The 14973-nt window shown below is 39.2% G+C and overlaps 1 protein-coding gene across 18 annotated transcripts in view; it reads right to left on the bottom strand.

Moving 5' to 3' along the window:
- LOC135514899 (CUGBP Elav-like family member 2) overlaps window positions 1-14973 on the bottom strand; it is a 226090-nt gene that overhangs the window by 9766 nt on the left and 201351 nt on the right. For 8 of the 18 annotated variants that reach the window (XM_064938593.1, XM_064938589.1, XM_064938597.1 and 5 more), the window contains one exon: window positions 1591-1710. The exons of 4 other annotated variants lie outside the window; for them this stretch is intronic. In XM_064938593.1, the coding sequence (XP_064794665.1) occupies window positions 1591-1710 (120 nt within the window). Of the gene's footprint in view, window positions 1-1590; window positions 1711-4371; window positions 5654-14973 lie in introns of those variants that run through there. 6 more of the 18 variants (XM_064938591.1, XM_064938601.1, XM_064938590.1 and 3 more) reach the window with 3 other exon arrangements.

Here is a 14973-nt window from a genome sequence, read left to right as displayed (position 1 = left end):
ACACATAACACAGAGGTGAATGGAGAGCCTGGCCTGACCCATGCAAACAGGAACACCACAGCAGAAATAAGCAGCCAGTCGCTGAAATATCACCATGACAACATCCCTAGCCCCCCACCCCACACACACAAGACACTCAAGGCCTAATGTACGAGTTTAACATCCACACTTCAGAACCTGCTAGTGTACTCAAGAACCAATATCTCAATATTGGCTCAATCTATCGCTCTCTGCCATTTTCACCACCCACACAGAGGAGAAATCACCTCACTACTGTTAGACCAATCAGACCCCAGACCAACAATGTCAAACACCAATCAAACGGCACGTCCCTGGCATCAAACGGCATGCCCCCGTTCTTATTTGGCCATTTAGAGGGTAACAACGAGCAGCAAGGTTAAAAAGGACAGCTGCACTTGTTAGTGTGGCTTCACTGCCTAGCAGGGCAACAGTCTGAGGGGATCGATATTCCCAAATGACCCGCCGCCCGCCACCATCTGACAGAGAGGTAAATGATGACCATGGCGCTGGAAATTATAGGTCACTCATTTATTCAGGAATAATTGCACCGTTGACCTTTACGATTCAATTAAAGCCTAGATGTGCTTCAATGAAAGAAGGGGGGGAAAGGGGAGGAGAAGATTAATGTGAAACTGGCATTCTCATCGTGTTTGAGCGGAGGGGGGATTTATAAAGCGGATATGGCAACTGTTGAAGAAGCAGGAAAAGGTCAGGGGAGAATATGTGGAGAATGGGCTGGTTTTACAGGATCTCTGCTGTCATAACAACCCTGATTAAGGCGACACACTTTGACTTTCCCCCAGAGGTGTAGCAGGACATGACAGGACAGAGACTTAAGTGTGGCCATCAGAGAAACTCACTGGCTACTGTACGACTACTGGGACACAGCTCATCTCATACATGTAGACTTATACCTGATTAAGGCCACTTCTGTATTCTTCCAAGAGTTGCAGAATATTTTCTTCTCTTCACCTCTACTAAAAAAAGTGTTTTCGTTTTTTTTGTTGTTGAAAAAAATGTACCTCTACTTACACACGAGGGTGCAGATTCACTGGTGACACGTACACGACCCCGCACAGACGTGAAGCGGCACCAGCACGCGGACAAAGTGACAGCACAAACAGCAGCACTCTTACAACAGGCACCACCCCGTGTGACACAACCAGGAAGCGGATGGATTCATGAATAAATGGATGGATGTATTGGTAGCCGTGGTCTTTGTGAGGATGTGGTGGGTTAGGGGGGGTGCAGCCTGGAGCATAAAGCCAGGCTGAACAGGTGATTTCTCAAGGAGCGGACACAGAGGGACGCCACATGGCAACCACGGGCATAGTTTGAGGGTCACAGTGACAGATGTTTGGATCCGGGACTTGGGTGGAATTTGATAGTGTTTAGAGTACCGTCTTTAGATCATTACCAGTATTTTTATTCATGTTTGTAACACAGACTGGAGGTGGTTTCTAGATATGACGTTCCTCTGCAACAGCAGCGTATCCCTGTGTCTGAGTGATGGCGATGGCGGTGGTGGTGAGATGAGTGGTGAGCGGCCGATGGTCGGTGAATACTCACTGTTGACGCTACCTGCTAGTGCATTAATGTTGTTCAGACCCATGGTGGCGCCAGCCAGGCCCTGCAGAGTGCCCAGAGAGGTCAGAGAGTTCATGCCCGAGGAGTTGGCTGCGGTGCCCGCTGTCGGGAAGAGAGGATACCAGGGGGAGAGGAAGGAGTGGGCAAGAGAGGGAGGGAGAGAAAGAGGAAGGAAGAACAAGACAACAAGCACGCGCGTTAGAGAAGCGGAGGCATCCAATTGGACGTTTTAGTGATATAAGCAACAACATCCTCCCTGCTCAGACAAACTGGAGCTGGGGAGAGTGGCAGGCAGGAAATATCTCTGCCCTCATTCAACACCGAAAGTCCTAGAAATGAGTGTAGCTGCCATGTAACATATAAAGATCCCTCACACATGTGAATGCAGAGCACGATGAACACAGTAGTTGTGGACGCGTGTGTAGCGATGAAAAGGTGAGGGACTGGGTTGTTCCTTCGTGAAGCGGTCATGTAACGACCAAACCTAAAGCAGGCAGACAGGCAGGCAAGAGCGCCAGACGACCAACTAGACCCTACGCTAGAGTCCTGCTTAGGATCCCTAAGTATGATAGAAGTATGACAGAGATATATCTCGGCATACATGTTACATGTTTTTGTTTTTTTACAAGGTTAATTTAGCCCTAGAACAGAGACACAGACACACACAGACACGATTGTGACACACACAAATATAAAAGAACAGATCATGAGTGACAAGATCATACAAGTGCCACATGGTACCTAAGTACCTAAGTACAATGTGAGTGAATAACAATTGTCTTTTTCAGACGTTTATTTGATTGTCCAGAAAGGGTCCATCTTCCAATGGACATAATGTCCACACACCCCTCATGTCCAGTCACACTTACACTGCGTCAGAAAAAGAGGATATCTTAAAATAGACTTAGTACAAATGAAAAGCAAGACAGTCTCTCAATGGTAAATTGTCTGTCTTCATCAAATTGATACTAATATTCCGTCAAAATGTCATTGGTGGAGAGTGTCACCTTTCAGTGGCACTGAGCAGAGCATGCACTAATAATGTAGCTCTAGTAACCACTGAACACATGAGAGCGAGCGAGAGAGCAGAATTCACATTCAAACCTATGCTAAGCAGATGGGTGAAAGGAGGGAGCAGGACAGGCAAAGGGTGATGGGTTCATGAGAGAGAGACACTAAACAAAGCTCTTATTCACGCTCTGTTACTTGGCTACTCCAGAAAAGACAGCAACCAGGGAACTGGAGGAGCAAGGCAGGGAGGACGAGAGAGAGACGACAAATGGAGTGAAAGAGAGAGAGAGAGAGGGAGGGAAGAAAAATAAATAGAATAAGATAGAAGCAAAGAGAGAGAGAGAGACCAGCATAAGATAAAAGAGAGAGAGAGAGAGAGCAGAATAAGAGGAAAGCAGAGAGAGAGAGCAGAATAAGATAAAAGCAAAGAGAGAGAGCAGAATAAGATAAAAGCAGAAAGAGAGAGAGCAGAATAAGAGGAAAGCACAGAGAGAGAGAGAGCAGAATAAGATAAAAACAGAAAGAGAGAGAGCAGAATAAGAGGAAAGCAGAGAGAGAGAGCAGAATAAGATAAAAGCAGAAAGAGAGAGCAGAATAAGATACAAGCAAGGAGAGAGAAAAAGAGAGAAATAGAGAATAATAAGAGAAAAGCAGAGAGAGAGAAAGAGCAGAATAAGAGAAAAGCAGAGAGAGAGAGAGAAAGAGCAGAAGAGAAAAGCAGAGAGAGTGAGAGAAAGAGCAGAATAAGAGAAAAGCAGACAGAGAGAGAAGAATAAGAGAAAAGCAGAGAGAGAGAGAGAGAGAGAGAGAGAAAGAGAGAGCAGAATAAGAGAAAAGCAGAGAAAGAGAGAGAGAGCAGAATAAAATAAAAGCAGAGAGAGCAGAATAAGAAAATAAAGAGAGAAAGAGAGCAGAATAAGATAAAAAAGAGAGAGAGAGAGCGAAATAAGAGGAAAGCAGAGAGAGCAGAATAAGAGAAAAGCAGAGAGAGAGAGAGAGAGAGAGAGAAATAAGAGAAAAGCGGAGAGAGAGGGCAGAATAAGATAAAAGCAGAAAGAGAGAGCAGAATAAGATACAAGCAAGGAGAGAGAAAAGGAGAGAAAGAGAGAATAATAAGAGAAAAGCAGAGAGAGAGAGAGAGAGAAGAAGAGAAACGCAGAGAGTGAGACAAAGAGCAGAATAAGAGAAAAGCAGAGAGAGAAAGAGAGAGTAGAATAAGATAAAATCAGAGAGAGAGCAGAATAAGAGAAAAGCAGAGAGAGAGAGAGAGAGAGAGAGAGAGAGAGAGAGAGAGAGAGAGAAAGAATAAGAGAAAAGCGGAGAGAGAGGGCAGAATAAGATAAAAGCAGAAAGAGAGAGCAGAATAAGATACAAGCAAGGAGAGAGAGAAAGAGAGAAAGAGAGAATAATAAGAGAAAAGCAGAGAGAGAGAGAAGAGCAGAATAAGAGAAAAGCAGAGAGAGAGAGAAGAGCAGAATAAGATAAAAGCAAAGAGAGAGAGAGAGAGAGAGAAGAAGAGAAAAGCAGAGAGTGAGAGAAAGAGCAGAATAAGAGAAAAGCAGAGAGAGCGGAATAAAATAAAAGCAGAGAGAGCAGAATAAGAAAAAGAGAGAAAGAGAGCAGAATAAGAAAAAGAGAGAAAGAGAGCAGAATAAGATGAAAAAGAGAGAGAGAGTGGAATAAGAGGAAAGCAGAGAGAGAGAGCAGAATAAGATAAAGCAGAAAGAGAGAGCAGAATAAGATCAAAGCAGAATAAGATGAAAAAGAGAGAGAGAGTGGAATAAGAGGAAAGCAGAGAGAGAGAGCAGAATAAGATAAAGCAGAAAGAGAGAGCAGAATAAGAGAAAAGCAGAGAGAGAGAGCAGAATAAGAGAAAAGCAGAGATGAAGAGCAGAATAAGAGAAAAGCAGAGAGAGAGGGAGTGAGAGAGAGAGAGAAGAATAAGAGAAAAGCAGAGAGAGAGTGCAGAATAAGATAAAAGCAAAGAGAGAAAGAAAGCAGAATAAGAGAAAAGCAGCGAGAAAGAGAGAGAGAGCAGAATAAGAGAACAGCAGAGAGAGAGCAGAATAAGAGAACAGCAGAGAGAGAGCAGAATAAGAGAACAGCAGAGAGAGCAGAATATGATAAAAGCAGAGCGAGAGAGAGCAGAATATGATAAAAGCAGAGAGAGAAAGAGCAGGATAAGATAAAAGCAGAAAGAGAGAACAGCAGGAGTGAAGAAGAGGAATAGAAGGAGAGAGAAGTGTCTCAATGTGACCTAGATGAACCCATCTCCTCCAGAGACTGCTGCTGTCTGTCTCTCTAGTCGCCAGACCTTGGCCATGTCCAGAGGCAGATCACACACGACACATAAAGGTTCCAACAACCATCCCTCCCCCGGAAACATTTCCACTGCACTTAAAGTTCCTGTGTCTCAGAGGGCTTGTGAAGCGAAGAGACGAGAGTCACTTTAAAGGCACAACAAACCCACACAAACAACCACACCCACCCACAGACAACTCTCAGTGTGGAAACCGAACACAGACGACATTGAGCTTCAGTATGTTTTACACACATCGCGTGGGACACAGAATGATATGGCCGTAGGGTGTACATGTCACATGACACGGTGAGGAGGTGAAGTGCTGTCAGACACAGACACGCAGGCAGGTGCCGGGACGGACACGGCATGGGGTCCCCGTGGTAACAGTAACACAATAACAAAACGCAGAGGTGGCGGACACCATGGAGCGATATCTTGTGGGAGTCGACGGCAATGACTACTGATGGTGATGAAGATGGTTCGATCATCAGCAATGATGATGAAGATGATGGTATTGCTGACGACAGTGAAAATGATGGTGGTGGTAGGACAGGAGGGCAGGTGTCCCCCGCGTTTGACCCCCCTCTGAAGCGGCGTTACCTGGGCTGGCCAGTGCTCCGAGGGAGGCCGCGTTGGAGGACAGGGGGTTTGCGTTGGGGCCGGCTGAGTTCTGGGACGCCGCTGCCGCCGCTGCTAAAGTGGCCAGGTTCTGCAACTGCAGAGCACTCATACCTGGAGGAGAGGAGCCAGAGAGGGTGTTGTCAAACCTGGGGACCACGACTGTGCCACGTCCGAACCGGGGGCTAACCGCGTGGGCGCCGAAGGAGAGGCGTCTACTCGGGCTGACAAGCTGAGTGTTACTCCTGAATGGTGGTTGAGGTGGAAAGTGCTACAATACAATACTATCACTTCTCAATGCTAATGTCAAGATATGACCAATTCCAGACAGAGCTGATCCTGACAACTGTGGACCACTAACACACACTGACAGGCTGGACTTAAACTCCTGCAGGGGGGAAGAGAGACGGCTCTGGCAACCGCCTGTCCAAGCTCTTCCATAGACACCTGTGGTCTATCTCAAGGTGTCATCTACCCTACTTTGTCTAGCTTCCTGTTTGATTCTGTTGTTGTCTTTTACAGATAACAACGTGTAGTATAACAAGGCATTTGGACTCTACATTAACATAGAGCTTTGTTGTCTGTGCCGTGAGGTTTCTGGGGGTAGTAATTCATCAACATGTACAGTATGTAACTCTAGTCTAGTATGTAGGCTAACTGTAACCTGGTTTACTCATTAGCTACATGGTATTAGCATATGGGCCATTACTTAAGCATAATTAATGAGGCCATGACAGCTTCTGACTGATGATAAAGTAACGACCATTAGACACCTCCAGGGGTGGTCAACCCTGCACCGTGTGTGACAGCAGCGTGGGTGTGTGTGAGAGAGAGAAAGTGTGTACGTGAGCCGTTGGTGTGTATGAATGCATGCATGTGTGTGTCAGACAGAGCGCGTGTGTGAATAGAGAAATATGGCGTAGTAGGTTGGACATAAGTGCTGTTTGGCTTACTGAGAGACAAGGCTCCATAAAGCAGACAGACTCACTCTGTAGAACAGAGCAATGGAGCCCCAACGACCAACTCACAGAGAGAACTACGCCCGTTTATATAACACTCCTATGGACCCAGGAAAGAGGGAAGGACACCTTGTCAAATGTGAGGTATGTGTCGTATATACAGTCTGAATGTATATACAGTACCATGAATATACACACACACAAACATACACACACACACGCACACACAACATCACAGGAACGAGACACCATGAAGAAAAATTCAGAGCTTGGCACCTGGGTGAATGGTTTAAGGGGGTTAGGGGGTTTATGTTTTCACTGAACAGTTTTCATTGGACCAGATGGCTAAACCCAGTTTGACCAATAAAGAGAAGGCACTAGAATAATTGGTTAGTGAGGCGCTCGTGTCCCGATAGGCCCGTCTGACAGCGTGAAATAACAAGCGTTGAAATCTTCCGTCTCCTCTTCTTCCGGAGCAGCCTGATCAGAATGTCCCGTTTCTGTGGTTGCCGTGACGACCGGTCTGGACAGGAGGTGTGTGTGACGCAGTCACAGTGCAGACTTCCATGCGATAAACCACACGTGTGCATCCGCCAGCTGTCTGCTGTTGTCTACTCATATACATGTTGTTGTCTACTCATATACATGCTGTTGTCTACTCATATACATGCTGTTGTCTACTCATATACATGCTGTTGTCTACTCATATACATGTTGTTGTCTACTCATATACATGTTGTTGTCTACTCATATACATGTTGTTGTCTACTCATATACATGTTGTTGTCTACTCATATACATGTTGTTGTCTACTCATATACATGTTGTTGTCTACTCATATACATGCTGTTGTCTACTCATATACATGCTGTTGTCTACTCATATACATGTTGTTGTCTACTCATATACATGTTGTTGTCTACTCATATACATGCTGTTGTCTACTCATATACATGTTGTTGTCTACTCATATACATGTTGTTGTCTACTCATATACATGTTGTTGTCTACTCATATACATGTTGTTGTCTACTCATATACATGTTGTTGTCTACTCATATACATGTTGTTGTCTACTCATATACATGTTGTTGTCTACTCATATACATGTTGTTGTCTACTCATATACATGTTGTTGTCTACTCATATACATGTTGTTGTCTACTCATATACATGTTGTTGTCTACTCATATACATGTGTTGTCTATGCTCACTCATATACATGTATACATGTCTACTCATATACATGTTGTTGTCTACTCATATACATGTTGTCTACTCATATACATGCTGTTGTCTACTCATATACATGTTGTTGTCTACTCATATACATGCTGTTGTCTACTCATATACATGTTGTTGTCTACTCATATACATGTTGTTGTCTACTCATATACATGTTGTTGTCTACTCATATACATGTTGTTGTCTATGTTGTTGTCTACTCATATACATGTGTGTTGTCTACTCATATACATGTTGTTGTCTACTCATATACATGCTGTTGTCTACTCATATACATGTACTCATATACATGTGCTGTTGTCTACTCATATACATGCTGTTGTCTACTCATATACATGTTGTTGTCTACTCATATACATGTCTACTATATACATGTTGTTGTCTACTCATATACATGTTGTTGTCTACTCATATACATGTTGTTGTCTACTCATATACATGCTGTTGTCTACTCATATACATGTTGTTGTCTACTCATATACATGTTGTTGTCTACTCATATACATGCTGTTGTCTACTCATATACATGTCTACTCATATACATGTTGTTGTCTACTCATATACATGCTGTTGTCTACTCATATACATGCTGTTGTCTACTCATATACATGTTGTTGTCTACTCATATACATGTTGTTGTCTACTCATATACATGCTGTTGTCTACTCATATACATGCTGTTGTCTACTCATATACATGTTGTTGTCTACTCATATACATGCTGTTGTCTACTCATATACATGTTGTTGTCTATACATGTTGTTGTCTATATACATGTTGTTGTCTACTCATATACATGTTGTTGTTGTCTACTCATATACATGTTGTTGTCTACTCATATACATGTTGTTGTCTACTCATATACATGTTGTTGTCTACTCATATACATGTTGTTGTCTACTCATATACATGTTGTTGTCTACTCATATACATGTTGTTGTCTACTCATATACATGCTGTTGTCTACTCATATACATGTTGTTGTCTACTCATATACATGCTGTTGTCTACTCATATACATGTTGTTGTCTACTCATATACATGCTGTTGTCTACTCATATACATGTTGTTGTCTACTCATATACATGTTGTTGTCTACTCATATACATGCTGTTGTCTACTCATATACATGTTGTTGTCTACTCATATACATGTTGTTGTCTACTCATATACATGTTGTTGTCTACTCATATACATGTTGTTGTCTACTCATATACATGCTGTTGTCTACTCATATACATGTTGTTGTCTACTCATATACATGCTGTTGTCTACTCATATACATGTTGTTGTCTACTCATATACATGTTGTTGTCTACTCATATACATGTTGTTGTCTACTCATATACATGTTGTTGTCTACTCATATACATGCTGTTGTCTACTCATATACATGTTGTTGTCTACTCATATACATGTTGTTGTCTACTCATATACATGTTGTTGTCTACTCATATACATGTTGTTGTCTACTCATATACATGTTGTTGTCTACTCATATACATGTTGTTGTCTACTCATATACATGTTGTTGTCTATACATGTTGTTGTCTACTATATACATGTTGTTGTCTACTCATATACATGTACTCATATACATGTTGTCTACTCATATACATGTTGTTGTCTACTCATATACATGTTGTTGTCTACTATACATACTATATACATGTCTACTCATATACATGTTGTTGTCTACTCATATACATGTTGTTGTCTACTCATATACATGTTGTTGTCTACTCATATACATGTTGTCTACTCATATACATGCTGTCTACTCATATACATGTTGTTGTCTACTCATATACATGTTGTCTACTCATATACATGTTGTTGTCTACTCATATACATGTTGTTGTCTACTCATATACATGTTGTTGTCTACTCATATACATGCTGTTGTCTACTCATATACATGTTGTTGTCTACTCATATACATGTTGTTGTCTACTCATATACATGTTGTTGTCTACTCATATACATGTTGTTGTCTACTCATATACATGTTGTTGTCTACTCATATACATGTTGTTGTCTACTCATATACATGCTGTTGTCTACTCATATACATGTTGTTGTCTACTCATATACATGTTGTTGTCTACTCATATACATGTTGTTGTCTACTCATATACATGTTGTTGTCTACTCATATACATGTTGTTGTCTACTCATATACATGTTGTTGTCTACTCATATACATGTTGTTGTCTACTCATATACATGTTGTTGTCTACTCATATACATGCTGTTGTCTACTCATATACATGTTGTTGTTGTTGTCTACTCATATACATGTTGTTGTCTACTCATATACATGTTGTTGTCTACTCATATACATGTTGTTGTCTACTCATATACATGCTGTTGTCTACTCATATACATGCTGTTGTCTACTCATATACATGTTGTTGTCTACTCATATACATGTTGTTGTCTACTCATATACATGTTGTTGTCTACTCATATACATGTTGTTGTCTACTCATATACATGTTGTTGTCTACTCATATACATGCTTGTTGTCTACATCATATACATGTTGTTCTACTCATATACATGTCTACTCATATACATGTTGTTGTCTACTCATATACATGTTGTTGTCTACTCATATACATGCTGTTGTCTACTCATATACATGCTGTTGTCTACTCATATACATGTTGTCTACTCATATACATGTTGTTGTCTACTCATATACATGTTGTCTACTCATATACATGCTGTTGTCTACTCATATACATGTTGTTGTCTACTCATATACATGTTGTCTACTCATATACATGTTGTTGTCTACTCATATACATGCTGTTGTCTACTCATATACATGCTGTTGTCTACTCATATACATGTTGTTGTCTACTCATATACATGTTGTTGTCTACTCATATACATGTTGTTGTCTACTCATATACATGCTGTTGTCTACTCATATACATGCTGTTGTCTACTCATATACATGCTGTTGTCTACTCATATACATGCTGTTGTCTATATACTGTTGTTGTCTACTCATATACATGTTGTTGTCTACTCATATACATGTTGTTGTCTACTCATATACATGCTGTTGTCTACTCATATACATGCTGTTGTCTACTATATACATGTTGTTGTCTACTCATATACATGCTGTTGTCTACTCATATACATGTTGTTGTCTACTCATATACATGTTGTTGTCTACTCATATACATGCTGTTGTCTACTCATATACATGCTGTTGTCTACTCATATACATGTTGTTGTCTACTCATATACATGCTGTTGTCTACTCATATACATGCTGTTGTCTACTCATATACATGCTGTTGTCTACTCATATACATGCTGTTGTCTACTCATATACATGCTGTTGTCTACTCATATACATGTCTACTCATATACATGTTGTTGTCTACTCATATACATGCTGTTGTCTACTCATATACATGCTGTTGTCTACTCATATACATGTTGTTGTCTACTCATATACATGTGTTGTCTACTCATATACATGTTGTTGTCTACTCATATACATGTTGTTGTCTACTCATATACATGCTGTTGTCTACTCATATACATGCTGTTGTCTACTCATATACATGTTGTTGTCTACTCATATACATGTTGTTGTCTACTCATATACATGCTGTTGTCTACTCATATACATGTTGTTGTCTACTCATATACATGCTGTTGTCTACTCATATACATGCTGTTGTCTACTCATATACATGCTGTTGTCTACTCATATACATGCTGTTGTCTACTCATATACATGCTGTTGTCTACTCATATACATGTTGTTGTCTACTCATATACATGTTGTTGTCTACTCATATACATGCTGTTGTCTACTCATATACATGTTGTTGTCTACTCATATACATGCTGTTGTCTACTCATATACATGTTGTTGTCTACTCATATACATGTTGTTGTCTACTCATATACATGTTGTTGTCTACTCATATACATGTTGTTGTCTACTCATATACATGTTGTTGTCTACTCATATACATGTTGTTGTCTGTTGTCTACTCATATACATGTTGTTGTCTACTCATATACATGTTTGTCTACTCATATACATGCTGTTGTCTACTCATATACATGCTGTTATACATGTCTACTCATATACATGTTGTTGTCTACTCATATACATGTTGTTGTCTACTCATATACATGCTGTTGTCTACATATACATGCTGTTGTCTACTCATATACATGTTGTTGTCTACTCATATACATGCTGTTGTCTACTCATATACATGTTGTTGTCTACTCATATACATGTTGTTGTCTACTCATATACATGCTGTTGTCTACTCATATACATGTTGTTGTCTACTCATATACATGCTGTTGTCTACTCATATACATGTTGTTGTCTACTCATATACATGTTGTTGTCTACTCATATACATGTTGTTGTCTACTCATATACATGTTGTTGTCTACTCATATACATATACATGCTGTTGTCTACTCATATACATGTTGTTGTCTACTCATATACATGTTGTTGTCTACTCATATACATGTTGTTGTCTGTCTACTCATTGTCTATACATGTTGTTGTCTACTCATATACATGTTGTTGTCTACTCATATACATGCTGTTGTCTACTCATATACATGTGTTGTCTACTCATATACATGTTGTTGTCTACTCATATACATGTCTACTCATATACATGTTGTTGTCTACTCATATACATGTTGTCTACTCATATACATGCTGTTGTCTACTCATATACATGTTGTTGTCTACTCATATACATGTTGTTGTCTACTCATATACATGTTGTCTACTCATATACATGCTGTTGTCTACTCATATACATGTTGTTGTCTACTCATATACATGCTGTTGTCTACTCATATACATGCTGTTGTCTACTCATTTGTCTACTATACATGCTGTTGTCTACTCATATACATGCTGTTGTCTACTCATATACATGCTGTTGTCTACTCATATACATGTTGTTGTCTACTCATATACATGCTGTTGTCTACTCATATACATGCTGTTGTCTACTCATATACATGCTGTTGTCTACTCATATACATGCTGTTGTCTACTCATATACATGCTACTCATATACATGTTGTTGTCTACTCATATACATGCTGTTGTCTACTCATATACATGCTACTCATATACATGTTTGTCTACTCATATACATGCTGTTGTCTACTCATATACATGTTGTTGTCTACTCATATACATGCTGTTGTCTACTCATATACATGCTGTTGTCTACTCATATACATGTTGTTGTCTACTCATATACATGTTGTTGTCTACTCATATACATGTTGTTGTCTACTCATATACATGTTGTTGTCTACTCATATACATGCTGTTGTCTACTCATATACATGCTGTTGTCTACTCATATACATGTGTTGTCTACTCATATACATGCTGTTGTCTACTCATATACATGTTGTTGTCTACTCATATACATGTTGTTGTCTACTCATATACATGTTGTTGTCTACTCATATACATGTTGTTGTCTACTCATATACATGTTGTTGTCTACTCATATACATGTTGTTGTCTACTCATATACATGTTGTTGTCTACTCATATACATGTTGTTGTCTACTCTATACATGTTGTTGTCTACTCATATACATGCTGTTGTCTACTCATATACATGTTGTTGTCTACTCATATACATGTACTCATATACATGTTGTTGTCTACTCATATACATGTTGTTGTCTACTCATATACATGCTGTTGTCTACTCATATACATACTCACATGTTGTTGTCTACTCATATACATGTTGTTGTTGTTGTTGTCTACTCATATACATGTTGTTGTCTACTCATATACATGTTGTTGTCTACTCATATACATGTTGTTGTCTACTCATATACATGTTGTTGTCTACTCATATACTACTCATATACATGTTTGTCTACTCATATACATGTTGTTGTCTACTCATATACATGCTGTTGTCTACTCATATACATGTTGTTGTCTACTCATATACATGTTGTTGTCTACATATACATGTTGTTGTCTACTGTTGTTGTCTACTCATATACATGCTGTTGTCTACTCATATACATGCTGTTGTCTACTCATATACATGTTGTTGTCTACTCATATACATGTTGTTGTCTACTCATATACATGTTGTTGTCTACTCATATACATGCTGTTGTCTACTCATATACATGTTGTTGTCTACTCATATACATGTTGTTGTCTACTCATATACATGTTGTTGTCTACTCATATACATGTTGTTGTCTACTCATATACATGTTGTTGTCTACTCATATACATGTTGTCTACTCATATACATGTTGTTGTCTACTCATATACATGTTGTTGTCTACTCATATACATGTTGTTGTCTACTCATATACATGTTGTTGTCTACTGTTGTCTACTCATATACATGCTGTTGTCTACTCATATACATGTTGTTGTCTACTCATATACATGTTGTTGTCTGTTGTCTACTCATATACATGTTGTTGTCTACTCATATACATGTTGTTGTCTACTCATATACATGTTGTTGTCTACTCATATACATGTTGTTGTCTACTCATATACATGTTGTTGTCTACTCATATACATGTTGTTGTCTACTCATATACATGTTGTTGTCTACTCATATACATGTTGTTGTCTACTCATATACATGTTGTTGTCTACTGTACATGTTGTCTACTCATATACATGTTGTTGTCTACTCATATACATGTTGTTGTCTACTCATATACATGTTGTTGTCTACTCATATACATGCTGTTGTCTACTCATATACATGTTGTTGTCTACTCATATACATGTTGTTGTCTACTCATATACATGTTGTTGTCTACTCATATACATGTTGTTGTCTACTCATATACATGTTGTTGTCTACTCATATACATGTTGTTGTCTACTCATATACATGTTGTTGTCTACTCATATACATGTTGTTGTCTACTCATATACATGTTGTTGTCTACTCATATACATGTTGTTGTCTACTCATATACATGTTGTTGTCTACTCATATACATGTTGTTGTCTACTCATATACATGCTGTTGTCTACTCATATACATGCTACTCATATACATGTTGTTGTCTACTCATATACATGTTGTTGTCTACTCATATACATGTTGTTGTCTACTCATATACATGTTGTTGTCTACTCATATACATGTTGTTGTCTACTCATATACATGTTGTTGTCTACTCATATAC

This window comes from Oncorhynchus masou, chromosome 26 (assembly GCF_036934945.1).
Source record: "Oncorhynchus masou masou isolate Uvic2021 chromosome 26, UVic_Omas_1.1, whole genome shotgun sequence".
Taxonomy (NCBI): domain Eukaryota; kingdom Metazoa; phylum Chordata; class Actinopteri; order Salmoniformes; family Salmonidae; genus Oncorhynchus; species Oncorhynchus masou.
The sequence above is the reverse complement of the archived record's forward strand: the minus strand, read 5'-3'. Positions and strand labels throughout refer to the sequence as shown.